The 15,009-nt window shown below is 44.8% G+C and overlaps 1 protein-coding gene across 1 annotated transcript in view; it reads left to right on the forward strand.

The window, feature by feature from the left end:
* SMC2 (structural maintenance of chromosomes 2) overlaps positions 1-15,009 on the forward strand; it is a 147,035-nt gene that overhangs the window by 111,498 nt on the left and 20,528 nt on the right. The window contains exon 21 of the mRNA XM_030193751.1: positions 11,237-11,353. Coding sequence (XP_030049611.1) covers positions 11,237-11,353 — 117 coding nt within the window. The remainder of the gene's footprint in view (positions 1-11,236; positions 11,354-15,009) is intronic.

Below are 15,009 nucleotides of genomic sequence, written 5' to 3' on the forward strand. Positions count from 1 at the left end.
TTCTGCTTGGCTGAGAGACCACGGTTAGAGTGGTCAGAGGACAGGCAATGTTTTTCTCCTGTAGCTGCAGAAGCTGCGCTTAGTGATCTGGGGGAGTCAGATGGAATTGACGGCTCTCAGGAGCAGGATTGTTGGATTCCTGGAGAGGATCCTTCAGTAGTGCGGATTTTCCATAAAGATGAGCTGTCAGAACTCATAGATCAGGTGTCGTCCACCCTTCAGTTTGGTCCTGAGGAGGCTTTGGGGGAAACTGTCCAGGATCCGTTGGTGAAGGGCATTCAGCGTCAGGCGTGATCCTTCCCTATGAACAAGGATCTCCGGGAGATGATTTGTCAGGAATGGGATTTGCCGTGTAAGGTGGCAAAGGCAATGGTGAGGCTTTATCCCCTCCCTCAGGACGATAGGGATTCCTTTAAGGCTCCCATGGTAGATGCAGTAGTGACGGCAGTAATTATAGCTACGGTTATCCTGGTTGATGGAGGAACGGCCCTCCGTGATCCTCAGGATAGAAGGTTGGGATCTTTTCTCAAGCGTAGTTTTGTTTTGTCGGCTCTAGCCCTGCAGGCCTTGGTTTGTGGGGGTCTGGTAGCTCGGGCATGTTTTCGTTGGGCCGAGAAGCTCCTGGATGATTCGGTAGATGTTGCTTCATCCTTTTTGTCTGAGGCTTTTATGATTTGTTGCGTACTTCAGACAAAAAATATGGCTATGGTTGTGGGTCTCTGCCACTTAAGGGAGCTATGCTCTTTGGAGAAGATTTGGACAAGTTAGTGTGAGGTCTTAGTGATACCAAGGTTCTATGGCTTCCAGATTTTCGGTTCAAGGCAGGGGCCAGAACTAGTTCCTCTCGGGGACGGTTTAGGGAGGCTCAGCGGTATAGGCCGGGCAGATCGAGTGGGACCTACCCCTAGCTGTCTGTTCGTCTGTCCAATTTAGATTGTAAGCTCTGTTGAGCAGGGACTGTCTTTTCATGTTAATTTGTACAGCGCTGCGTAAGTCTAGTAGCGCTATAGAAATGTTTAATAGTAGTAGTAGTAGGACCTCTAGGGGTCGGTTTTTCCAGCGCACACAGTTCTTTCGTGAGAGTCGTCGCGGAGGGCGTGGCTTTTCCGCGGGAGGTTAGTATTCAGGCCGCAATTCCCAATGAAGGTGTGGCGGCTTAGGCTCTGTTGCATGTTGGGGCTCGGCTGAGTCTGTTTTACCAGAGCTGGGCCCAAATCAGGTCAGATCAGTGCGTTCTCAAGGTGTTTCGAGGCGGATATGCGCTGTAATTCGAAAGCTGTTCTCCCGAAGTGTTTCTGGAATCCCTCTGTCGGTCTTGGAGCAAGAGGGCAGCAGTGAGGGACACTCTGCGGTGGCTGCTCGCGTTGGGAGCCGTGGTTCCTGTTCCTTCAGATCAGCACCGCTCAGGGTGCTATTTGATCTATTTTGTGGCCCACAAGAAAGAGGACACTTTTCGTCCCATTTTAGATCTCAAAAGGGTCAATGCGGCACTCAAGGTGCCCTCTTTCCGAATGGAGACGTTGCGGTCGGTCACTGGTGCGGTCTGGAAAGGAGAGTTTCTCACTTCCCTGGATTTGACGGAAGCTTATCTTCACTTTCCTTCGTGCGGCCTTTTGGTTCCAAGTTACAGGGTCCGATTCGTCGGTTCCTTGCAGAGAAGGCGCCGACGGCCCATACTTATCGTCAGGTCCTGGGCCTGATGGCGGCGACCATAGAGGTAGTTCCTTGGGCCAGGGCGCACATGCGTCAGGTACAGTCAGCTCGGCTCAGTCGTTGGTCCCCTCTGTCGCAGGACTTGGAGAGGTGTTGTCCGCTGTCGGTGGCCCCTCGTCTCAGTCTCCGATGGTGGCTCAACCCGCGCAATTTGGGAGTCCCCACAGGGGCTGGTAATGGTCACGGATGCCAGTCTGCAAGGTTGGGGGGCCACATTGTCTCAGTCAGGTAGCTCAAGGCCGGTGGTCTCGGGCAGAAGCAGAGTGGTCCATCAAACCGGCTGGAACTCGGGCCATTCGGGTGGCGCTCCAGGCCTTGCCGTCGGTGGTTCGCCACAAGGCAGTCCGAGTGCTCTGCGACAACGCCATGGCAGTAGCGTATGTCAACCGTCAAGGGGGGACGAAGAGCCTTGGCGGCGCAGTTGAACTCATCCTCAGGCTCTCTTGGCAGCGCATGTGGCCGGGGTAGGTCACATAGATGCAGATTATCTCAGCAGGCACACTCTAGATCCCAGAGAGTGGTCTTTTCTTCGGTCAGTGTTCCAGCGAGTTGTGTCGGTCTGGGGACTTTCGGTGATAGATCTTAGGGCAACGGCTCGCTATGCGCAAGTTCAGAGATTTTTTTTTTTTCAGTCGCTGAAGAGACCCTCGAGCGGAGGGAATCGACGCTCTTCTGTTGCCTTGGCCTCGGGAGTGGCTGTATGTGTTTCCTCCGTGGCTGTTAGTCGGTCAAGTAATATAGCGCATCGAACATCACTCCGGTCGGGTGATTCTGGTGGCTCCGGATTGGCAGCGTCGACCATGGTACGGAGACCTGGTGCGGTTGGCAGGGGCGGCGGCCCTGCCTTTGTTGGGATCAGTTCTGTGTCAAGGCCCGATAATCAAGCCGGATCCGGCTCGGTTTTCGCTTACGGCTTGGCTCTTGAGCGGCACAAGTTGAAGAAGAAGGGGCTTTCGTCCAGTGGCTTTGCTACGATGTTGAGTTGCCGTAGACGATCCACTTCCTTGGCGTAGGTCCGGGTTTGGAGAATCTTTGAGCACTTGTGTGAAGACCATCGAGTTCGGCCGTTTCGCTCTTCGGTGGTGGAAGTTTTGGAATTTTTGCATGATGGTGTTGATAGGGGTCTGGCCTTGTCTACACTGAAGGTTCAGGTGGCAGCTTTGTCATGTTTTCGTGGGAAGCTTCAGTGAAAGTCCTTCGCTTCTGTGCCTCAGGTAGTGCGTTTTTTGAAGGGTGTTAAGTTGCTGCGTCCGCCTCAGTGACGGATGGTGCCTCCGTGGGATTTGAAGCTAGTTTTGAATGCTTTGATCAGGCCTCCGTTTGGGCCTCTGGTATCGGCATCTTGTAAGGATTTATCTTTAAAGATGGTCTTGTTGGTGGCGATTACTTCAGCACGGAGGGTTTCAGAGCTTCAGGCTTTGTCTTGTAGGGAACCATTTTTGTCCTTTCTGAGGGAAGGTTTCGTTGCGGACGGTGCTTTCCTTTTTTGCCCAAGGTGGTTTCCGAGTTCCATGTTAATCAGGTCATCTCTCTGCCAGTGTTCAGTGATATGGCTGGAGATTCGGAGCAACGTGGTATTGCCAAGCTGGATGTCAGGAGAGTTTTGAGTTGTTATCTCTCTGGAACTCAGGACTTCAGAGCCTCTGACCGTTTGTTCGTTCTTCATGGTGGCCCAAAGAAGGGTGCAGCGGCTCCTAAGGTGACCATAGCACGGTGGTTGAAGGAGGCGGTTGCATCTGCTTACTTGGTGAAGGGTCCTGTGGTGCCTAGTGCTGGTCTGCTCATTCCACTAGGGGAATGGCAGCCTCGTGGGCGGAGAATAGTATGATTTCTCCATTAGATATTTGTCGGGCTGCGGTTTGGTTTTCGTTGCATTCCTTTGTGAAGCATTATAGGATTCCTGTGCATGCGAAGGACGAGGTGCGCTTTGGGGCAGCAGTTTTGACCTCTGGCCTTAGTAGGTCCCTCCCGTAAGTTAGTTACTGCTCTGGTACGTCCCACGCGTCTTGACCGGTCTGGAGGGTCGCTGAGGAAGGTGAAATTAGATCTTACCTGCTAATTTTCTTTCCTCTAGACCCTCCAGACCGGTCAAGAGCCCGCCCTGTCTGTATTGGAGGCCAGGAGGTGTGTTTGTTGGATAATTCTTGGCTGCTGTAGATTGTTGTTTCTCTAATTGCAGACTCTGTTTATTTCTGTTTTGTGATAGGAGTCTGGGACAGGTGAGGCTCTTCTTTGATAGTCCACCTGTAGAAGCCCAACTGTTTTATCAAAGGCAAAGGAACATGTTTCCGTAAGAGCAAGCGGAAGATGTTTCTTGTTTTTGCAGTTTACTGTGACCACGTACAGGGTTGCTAGTTGTTGTTAGTGTTTTTTGTTTCTCTGCTTTGTCAGGGTTATACTGGCTAGTGGAGGTTCTGCACAGGTTATATATACAGGCTTCAAAAGCTTAGTGTTTTCTCAGTCTCCCTCTGCTGGTAGGAGGACATAACCCACGCGTCTTGACCGGTCTGGAGGGTCTAGAGGAAAGAAAATTAGCAGGTAAGATCTAATTTCACCTTGCAAGCATGGAGGCATCGGACCTGAAGGACCCTCAAGATAATTGGTATCTGGGAGACCTTATCAAACATACTACTACTAATATTTAACATTTCTAAAGCGCTACTAGGGTTACGCAGCGCTGTACAATTTAACATAGAAGGACAGTCCCTGCTCAAAGAGCTTACAATCTAAAGGACAAATGTTCAGTCAGTCAAGTAGGGGCAGTCAAATTGGGGCAGTCTAGATTTCCTGAAAGGTATAAAGGTTAGGTGCTGAAAGCAACATTGGTGGGCTTTGAGCAAGGGTTTGAAGATGGGTAGGGAGGGGGCTTGGCGTAAGGGCTCAGGAAGTTTATTCCAAGCATAGGGTGAGGCGAGGTAGAGTTGGTGGTGGTGGAGAAGGATCCATCAGGATGGGCTATTGACCAATTTTTTTCTTCTAAGGTTTTTGCCCTGTTCCATTCACATGTCTCCATAAGAGATTCCGTGGTCTGACATGCTCTTCTAATTGCTGTCCACCTAAAGATCGTTTACAGGAGAAGCTTCAAAGACTGCTCCTGTTACTGATTTGGGATTGGAATGAACGCAGGGTGAGCTGCATATCTTTTTGCCTTGCTTAGTTATAACAAATATGCTATGGTAAGCCTTAGTTAAAATGGAAAGATCTATTTCTCTGAAGTTTAGGTGGTTCACTAAAAACACATATGGACCATATTAGATGTAGACTTGAAGCAAATTTAAGGGCAGAACAATTATCAAAGACAATGTCTTGATTCATGGTTATATTGAAAACTTGAAAATTTTGATTCACTGTAGGACTCTGAGTTTTTTTTTTAATTTCCGAAAGTTCCACAGAGTTTGGTGGATGCCTGGAATGCCCTCCCATGGGAGGTGGTGGAGATGAAAATGGTAATGGAATTCAAAAATGCGTAGGATAAACACGAAGGAATCCTGTATAGAAGGCATAGAACCAAATAAGCTTAGCAGTAATTAGATGGCAACACCAGTAATTGGGAAGCAAAGCAAGTGCTGGGCAGTCTTCTGCGGTCTGTGCCCTGAAAATGGCAAGGACAAATCATTCTAAAGTATACATATGTAGTATCACATCTTACCTTATACTGAGTCTATCTTGTTGGGCAGTCTGAATGGATCGTACAGGTAGTTATCTGCCATCATCTACGGGGTTTAATTTAGCAATATTTGAGAATTTCATTGAATAGTGCCTTCATTCTCCACATGTAACTTGTGGACCAAGGTAGACGGGAAGATGTATTTGATTTTCCTATTTTTTTGTTTATAGAAACTTTATATTCTCCGAGGACAAGCAGGCTGCTTGTTCTCACGTCGGTTGATGTCCGCGTCGGCCTAGGAAACGGAACAAATTTTGAAGCAAAAATAAAAAGTTTTTTGCCTAGAGTCTTCTGGTGCATGAATCACACGCACCGCGCATGTGTGGACGATTTCCCGCCAGTTGCACGAGCGTGCCCCTTAGTTTTCTTTTCTCCACGTTGAGGTGCTGTCGAGGCAGGTTCAGTGTCTGAGTACCTTGACAGAGGTCTTATCCGATACTGAGCAGGAGCATTCGTGGGAGTCAGAGGAAGATCCCAGGTACTTTTCTTCTGATGAGTCCTATGGGATTCCCTCTGAACCTTCCCCTCCACTAGAGAGGAGATTATCTCCACCGGAGAGTCTTTCCTTTACCTCTTTTATCCGTGAAATGGCTACGGCTATTCCCTTCCCTGTGGAGGTTGAGGATGAGCCCAGGACTGAGATGATCGAAGTCTTGGATTATTCTTCTCCACCTAAAGAGGCTGTGACAGCCCCTCTGCATAAGGTACTGAAGGAAGTCCTTATGCGAAACTGGTCGGCCCCTCTGTCTGGCCCCGTGGTCCCGAAGGAAGCTGAATCCCAGTATTGGATCCACGGTGAACCTGGATTGATGAGGTCTCAGTTACCCCACAATTCTATGATGGTGGATTCCGCCCTCAAGAGAGCCAAGAGTACTAGAGAGTATGCTTTGGCTAGGACTCTTGATTCTTTTGGGAGGAAGACGTATCAGGCCGCTATGTTCACTGCCAAGATCCAATCATACCAGCTCTTCATGAGCATTCACTTGCGGGACTCGATAAGGCAACTGTCTAGCTTGGTTGATGCACTCCCTCCGGAGCAAGCCGAGCCTTTTCGCCAGGTGGTCAGGCAGCAGAAGGCGTGTCACAAGTTCCTGGCCAGGGGTACGTTCGACACTTTTGATGTAGCATCCAGGATTGCTGCTCAAGGTATAGTGATGCGTAGACTCTCATGGCTGCATGTCTCTGTTCTGGATCATTCAGTCCAGCAGCGAATGGCGGATGTTCCTTGCCAGGGGGGGGACAAACGTTTTGGTGAGAAAGTAGAGGATCTTGTTGATCAGATCAAGAAGCATAATGATGCTATGGATTCTCTCTCCCACCGGGCATCTTCTGCTACTACCTCCTCATCTAGGAGGTATTTTGGGGGGAAGAGGAGTGCTCCCTATTCCTATCCTAGGCGTAGGTACACTCCTACTTCTCGACAGCCTTCCAGGCTCAGCCCCAGCGCGCTCTTTCTCGTCAACAGTGTGCGTCTATGGCCCGTGCTGCTCTCCAGCAAAAGCAGGGAACGGGCTTTTGACTGGCTCCAGTTAAGCATAGCCTCTGTAAAAGTGTCCATGCCGGATGACTTGCCGGTTGGAGGGAGGTTGATATTTTTTCACCAAAGGTGGCCTCTCATAATGTCCGACCGGTGGGTCCTTCAAATAGTCCGGTCAGGATACACTGTCAATCTGGAATCCAAACTTCCAAATTGCCCACCGGGAGCTCATTCTTACAGTTCCCATTACAAACGGGTACTTGCAGAGGAACTCTCCGCCCTTCTGAAGGCCCAAGTGGTCGAACCCGTTCCACCAGGGGAAGAAGGGCCAGGATTCTATTCCAGGTACTTCCTTGTGCAAAAGAAAACAGGCGGGATGCATCCCTTAGACCTAAGGGCCCTGAACAAATTTCTAGTTCGAGAAAGGTCAGGATGGTTTCCCTGGCCACCCTTCTTCCCATGATTCAAGAGAACGATTGGCTATGCTCTCTGGACTTAAAGGATGCTTACACACACATTTCGATACGCCCAGCTCACAGGAAGTATTGTCAATTTTGGCTAGGAACTCAGTAATTTCAGTACTGTGTACTGCCCTTTGGTCTGGCATCTGCGACCAAAGTGTTCACGAAGTGTCTAGCAGTAGTCACAGCATGGCTATGCAGACTGGGAGTGCATGTGTTCCCTTATCTCAACGATTGGCTGGTGAAGAGCACCTGGAAGGCAGGCGCTCTACAGTCCATGCGAATGATTATTCAGGTGCTAGAACTACTAGGGTTCGTGATCAATTACTCCAAGTCCCATCTCACCTCAATTCAAAAGTTGGAATTCATTGGAGCTCTGTTGAATACGAAGACAGCTCGAGCTTATCTTTCCGAGGCAAGGGCAGATAGCCTCCTGTCCCAGGTGTCCATAGTTCGAACGTCTCAACAGATCACGGCTCGGCAGATGTTGAGACTTCTGGGGCACATGGCCTCCACCTTTCATGTGACTCCCATAGCATGTTTACACATGAGATCAGCTCAATGGACCCTAGCTTCCCAGTGGTATCAAGCTGCGGGGAGTCTAAAGGATGTAATCCAACTGTCCACCGACTTCCGGAATTCTCTGCAGTGGTGGACGATTCGATCCAGTTTGACTTTGGGACGTCCATTTCAAATTCCTCAGCCACAAAAAGTGCTGACAACGGATGTATTCCTCCTGGGGTGGGGAGCTCATGTAGATGGGCTTCACACTCAAGGAGCCTGGTCCTTTCAGGAAAAAGGTCTTCAGATCAATCTCCTGGAATTGCGAGTGATCTGGAACCCTCTAAAGGCTTTCAGAGACCGGCTGTCCAACCAAATCATATTGATTCAGACAGACAATCAGGTTACCGTGAAGTGCAGGGGGGCACCGGATCTCGCCCTCTGTGTCAGGAAGCCGTCCAGATGTGGCTTTGGGCATGCCGTCACGGCATGTTTCTGCAAGCCACTTATCTGGCAGGAGTAAACAACAGTCTGGCCGACAGGCTGAGCAGGATAATGCAACCTCACGAATGGTCACTCTACATGAGTGTCGCCTGCAAGATCTTCCAAGCGTGGGGCACCCCCTCGGTGAGTCTTTTTGCCACTCAGATCAATCACAGGGTCCCTCAGTTCTGTTCCAAGCTTCAGGCCTACGACAGACTAGCGTCAGATGCCTTTCTCCTGTATTGGGGAACAGGCATCTTGTATGAGTATCCTCCCATACCTCTAGTAGGGAAGACTTTGCTGAAACTCAAGCAAGACTGCAGAACCATGATTCTGATTGCTCCCTTCTGGCCGTGTCAGATTTGGTTCCCTCTTCCTCTGGAGTTGTTCTCCGAGGAACCATGGAGATTGGAGTGTTTTCCAGTCCTCATCACCCAGAATGAAGGGTCGCTTCTGCATCCCAACCTCCAGTCTCTGGCTTTCACGGCCTGGATATTGAGAGCTTAGAATTCGCCTCCTTGGGTCTTTCAGAAGGTTTCTCCCGAGTCTTGCTTGCTTCTAGGAAAGATTCCACGAAGAGGTGTTACTCTTTCAAATGAAGGAGGTTTGCTGTCTGGTGTGACAGCAAGGCCCTAGATCCTCTTTCTTGTCCTACACAGACCCTGCTTGAATACCTTCTACACTTGTCAATCTGGTCTCAAGACCAACTCCGTAAGAGTTCACCTTAGTCCAATCAGTGCTTATCATCGCTGTGTAGAGAGTAAGCCTATCTCTGGACAGCCTTTAGTTGTTCGCTTCAAGAGAGGTTTGCTTTTGTCAAAGCCCCCAGTCAAACCTCCACCGGTGTCATGGGATCTCACGCGCCAGAAGACTAGACAAAAAACTTTTTATTTTTGCTTAAAATTTGTTCCGTTTCCTGGACCGACGTGGACGTCGACCCACATGTGAGAATTATCAGCCTGCTGTCCTTGGAGAATATCTGCTACAGGTAAGTATCTTCGCTTTTTCCTTTGTTGTGCTTTCTGTTACAAGACTTGTTTCTTGGAATTGTATATTGCAAAAACTTAAATAACATTTGTGGGGGGGGGGGGGGGTTTATGTTGAGGATTCAAGTCTTTTAAAACTTTTTGAAGAAATTTGAGATAAAAATAGTTCTCAGCCTGTCATTCACTGTGTTAGTTGCTGTGGTGGATGGACAGATGGCCTTCCCACAATTCTCTATCCTTGTTTCATCTAAGAACCTCCCAGAATTATTATTTTTTCTTCTTCTATTGAATAAATAGAGATGTAGTTAGAGAATACTAGAACTTAATATTTCTCAGAGCCTACTAGAATATTCTTTAGTCTGGGGCTAATTCTCCCTTGATAATTTTAGCTGTTACCCAAAATGATTTGTGCAAATATGATTTATTTGTTTACCATGATAGGAAATGAGAGTTTTTGGTATCATAGTTTTCATACATGTTTGAAAAAAATCTCCCCATAATCACCTTGAATGAGTGTGATAAGACTCGGGAGCTTTGTCATCATTCAGTTCATTATTTTCTGTGTAGAGAGTAAACAAATTGAAGTTGCAAAATTCACTTCCAAATGTTTGACTTTCACAGGAGTTTTTGTACTCTGTTCTGCTCTGAGAGATTTGTTGTCTGTGCTAATAGGGACTTTCTATGTACTGTGTACATAGCACAGTATGTCTTGGAGTTTTCTTGTCTGTGTTGAGAATTACACTGTGAATTTTAATTTCTTTTCCAGTAGGCTTCTTATCCGCATGGTAGACCTCGCTATCAATGCTGTGAACTTTATCTTACATTGAAGTGCTTCGGGGGCATGGACTTTCTGCACTATGGATTCTGTACAGTTGGGACTTAAATGTTTGAATGTACTGTACAGTTGGGACTTAAATTTCCCATACACGCTCTTCTTGAAGATGAAGAGCATCTTTCTGTTGTAGAGTCCCTTTTTCTTTCATTCAGAGAGCTAAGATCATCTCCCTTTCGTAAATAAGACCACTATTGTGCTCCTTTCTGTGCCAATTAGCTTCTCCAGTGGTGATCTCAAAGTGCCTTAGATCTTGATCTTCTGGACTGTGGGACCATGTGTACATTGACACGAACCTACCTCATGGTTTTCTCCAAACATGTCTTGCAGACAGAAGTCATGTATTTGTCCTCACCACTTTCCAGTTTATATTCAGTGCAGTGTTTGAAACCATTTATCCATCAGGCTAAAGAGGGCTTCCACTAAGTTTAAATTCAGTGATGAAAACTGGAGTGGAGGAGTTAGCCTAGTTATAGCAGTGGACTGAAAAACACGGAAGACCTGTTCAAATCCCGCTGCTGTTCTTCGGGACTTTGGGTAACTATCCCTCAGGTAAAAAGCCTTTAGATTATTAACCCTCTGGGGGCAGAGAAGACTTACTACAGCTAAATACAACTCTCCTTTAGCTGCTTACGAAAAGATATGAGAGAAATTGGAATTTAAAGTAAAAATAAGAATACAGACTGAAAGAGAAAGGTGTGGGACGGCTATATATAGAGAAAGGGTACAAGAACTACCAAGGCCAAAACTGGAAACTTGGCAGAGAATTCTTCATGGATGTGGGAGAAAGTTGAATGCATTTGTTAATTTCAGCGAGAGAAAAAAAAGTCCAAGGTTCTCCTCGTGGCATTGTGGGAATGTGACAAATACTCAGGAAAACCAAGCAATTTGTTTAGATCTCTGAAAACTGATTTATGCCAGCACCATCTGATGTTACTTGTTTTGCTGATTTTTATCTTGCTTGTTGATGGATAAAAGTAAATACCAAAGTTAATAAAACTATAGTCAGTACTCAGTTTTTTTACAAGTCATCATTTATCTTTGTTAATTTTAATTGTTATCCAGAATGATTTGTGAAAATATAATCTGTTTTGTGATTTTATTTTTTTTTACCAGTATAATGATTTAATGAAGAAGAAAAGGATCGTAGAGAATGATAAGACTAAAATTCTTGCCACTATTAAAGAACTGGATGAAAAGAAAAATGAAGCCTTAAATATTGCCTGGCAAAAGGTATTCTATTATGTTGACCTGTGCAGCAACTTGTAAGGGAATCGTTCTTTATCTTATGGAAATTCGGTGAAATACACTGAAAAGATCAATTAAAGGACGGTTCTAGAAAGCGAGATATAAATACAAATTTAGTGCATGCATGCCAGCTGAGCTTGTAGAGACTTTGAGAGAAAATAAAGCATTGTGCATCATAGAATTTTGACCGGCACCGTTTGGACCTGACTTTGCTGCATTAAGGGTCACAGTATTGCTTGAACGCTCTGATGTCCGCAACTAAGAAGATTGTCTATTGCTTGAAAGCTCCAGAGTGCATCACACAGAAAAGCTGCTTCTGCTGTAAAAATTTCACGGAGGAACAAGACTTCTATAAAGCTAAGGGCTCTGTTTACTAAGCCACGCTGTAGGCGCGCAAACGTTTTAGCACGCGCTAATGCTGGAGACACCAGTGGGAATATAATGGGTGTCTCTATCATTAGCATGCATTAAAAAGTTAGCGCACCTACAGTGCAGCTTAGTAAACAGGGCCCTAAGTGTGCTTTTGAGATAGATAGATATATATATATATAGAGAGAGAGAGATATATATATATATATATATCTTATTTTCCTTATATTTTTCTTGATTTCAGTTATAGCATGTTTAGACTGATTTTGATTTAAGTAATATATTTAGTTTGTTTTGGTTTTTGAATTTTGAACTTTTGTGGGTTTTTTCTGACCGATGATTACTTTTTTGCTGGTAGCAGGCTTATGAGATTAGTCTGTTTCTTGTGATTATAATATTGTTTGCACCAGTTTAATGAGGTCTTTTCCTCCAATTTTTTTGAAATATTTTTTGAATTATTTGTTCCATGAGGTTTTGTAAGTTTCACAATCATTCACCATTTTTTTTGAGTGATATATAGTTGCTGTAGTGTTTGCTGTAGAACTTTCTAATTCTTACTCCTTAATATTCTTGAGATTCTGCAGGAAACTGAAGCCTGTGTTTTTAATTTGCCATGAAAAGTTATACTTTTTTAATACCTCACATTTTGCAAGTGGGAAGTGGTGATAAATAGTTGAATGAATTGTGCCCCTTAATACTTCTCACGCACTTTTAAAGCACACTCAACTCTGTGAGCATGTATCATTTACATTAAAGAGAATTGTGCAGAAAAGATACATTTGGTCTTTTCTATGCATTTTACTACCACTAAGCAGACATTTCTTCCCAGGCTCAAATATTTTTTTTCTCCATAAATATTAAGCATTTGTTATAAAACACTTGTGCATTTTTTGTGAAACTTATGATAAGATTTTGTGATAATTAATGGTCTCTTGATAGAAATAACTCTCCTGACATATCATCATGTTTCATGAATCTGCCTCATGGTCAAGTCACCTAAAAAATACAGGGGTAAATATTCAACCAGCTTGACCACTGATGGTGTTATTCCCAGATATTCAATGCCGGGCCATGTCTAGGCTTCGTCATTGAATATCCAGTTTATATGTCGCCGGCTAACACGTTAAGTCCAATATTCAGAACTTAATCGGCCATGGGTTGCTGCATAAAGATAGGACTGTGTTTTATGTGGTCCCATTTATGCAGTTACCTTGGCTGGTTAAATGCTGAATATCGACATGTAATTGACCCAAGTGCTGACTCCGCCCCCTCAGAACACCACCAAAATAACCGGTTTTCACTTAGACGTTAACCAGTAATTTTCAGCAGCGATAACCTTAAGTGCTGCTGAAAATTAGCGGATATCCATGAACAAACAATTTAACTGGTTAGCGGCTGTTTCTGGCCAGTTAAATCGTTCTGAATATTAACCAGGTAAAAGTATGAGAATCCAAACTCTCTAAATTTATTAAAGCTTCAGTGGCACTTAATACTAATATTGATATAGATCATTAGATAAGCAGAGCACTCCCGCTAAAGCTTTAACAAGTTTTGAGAGTTTGGATTCTCATACTTTTTATATTTTTTAGGTGCCTCTGCTCTGAAGTACATTCACAAAACTTGATATAGTTTCTGGAGCGGTTACTTCTATCAGGAGACATATATATAAGTACATAAGTAATGCCACACTGGGAAAAGACCAAGGGTCCATCGAGCCCAGCATCCTATCCACGACAGCGGCCAATCCAGGCCAAGGGCACCTGGCAAGCTTCCCAAACGTACAAACATTCTATACATGTTATTCCTGGAATTGTGGATTTTTCCCAAGTCCATTTAGTAGCGGTTTATGGACTTGTCCTTTAGGAAACCGTCTAACCCCATTTTAAACTCTGCCAAGCTAACCGCCTTCACCACATTCTCCAGCACCGAATTCCAGAGTTTAATTACGCGTTGGGTGAAGAAAGATTTTCTCCGATTTGTTTTAAATTTACTACACTGTAGTTTCATCGCATGCCCCCTAGTCCTAGTATTTTTGGAAAGCGTGAACAGATGCTTCACATCCACCTGTTCAACTCCACTCATTATTTTATATACCTCTATCATGTTTCCCCTCAGCCGTCTCTTCTCCAAGCTGAAAAGCCCTAGCCTCCTTAGTCTTTCTTCATAGGGAAGTCGTCCTATCCCCGCTATCATTTTAGTCGCCCTTTATGATCCGTCTTTTATGGTGAGATTTTGTGGTAAATACGTTTTCATGAAAAATACACAAGTGTTTTATAACAAATGCTTAATTTTTATGGCGTGAGAAAATATTTGGACCTGTGAAGAATGTGGCAAGTGGCTGACATATTAATTGTACCAGCCTCACCATTTGAGGATCCAAGTTTCACATACTAATTTGGAAAGGACAAACATTTTGCTTTGTTTTTTTAATTTATTTTTTATGGTGCTCTCTTGTTGGCAAGTGTTATTTGTTCCACGTGTTTAGTTGTGTTTTATAATGTATGCATATAAGTCTAAACTTCTCCCCCATCCCTACCCCCACTAACTATTTCACTTAAGTCAGATCAGTGGCTCTCAACCTAATCCTCAAGGTGCATACAGCCAATTGTGTATTTAGAAAATCCACAATAAATATGCATGAGGTTTGCATTCACTGCTGCCTCTTCTATGCAAATCTCTCATACATACAGTAGTGTGGTCCAGTTCTGGTCTGGATAGCCAATATGTGTATCATTGGCTCTTGAGTCTTAGAGCCTGAGGTCTGTGCAAGAGGAAAGAATAATATAGAGACACCAAAATATATATTTCCTCTTGCACAGACCTCAGGCTCTAAGACACAAGAGCCAATGATATATATGGCTAAAGCTTTTGGGAAGCATTCTCATAGCTGCAACGTCCAGCAGTCTTGCTCGACTGACTTTTGACTTCCCTTCTAAGCTCTGGCTTTTTATTAACAATAATCAAATATGACTGCACATTACATATGTGATTACAGATTTGGTGAACAATCTACTTCTCTTTTTCTCACACATTGCTTGCAACATTTGCAGTTCACCTTATCTTCTTTGACTAGATTATATACACATTTCCTCCCTTATTCCTTGTTTCTCGAGGTCCTGTGTAGTACATTCTGGTTCAGCAATTACAGATAACAAATAATAATCACAGCTTGATACAGCTTTCATCAAAAGAATTTAAGTTTTAACATTTTTTATTGACGACAAAGCATCTAGAATACAGACAACATCTGGCTTGAACAAAACGCCAGCAAA

Source organism: Microcaecilia unicolor, chromosome 2, assembly GCF_901765095.1.
Source record: "Microcaecilia unicolor chromosome 2, aMicUni1.1, whole genome shotgun sequence".
In the NCBI taxonomy this organism is placed as follows: domain Eukaryota; kingdom Metazoa; phylum Chordata; class Amphibia; order Gymnophiona; family Siphonopidae; genus Microcaecilia; species Microcaecilia unicolor.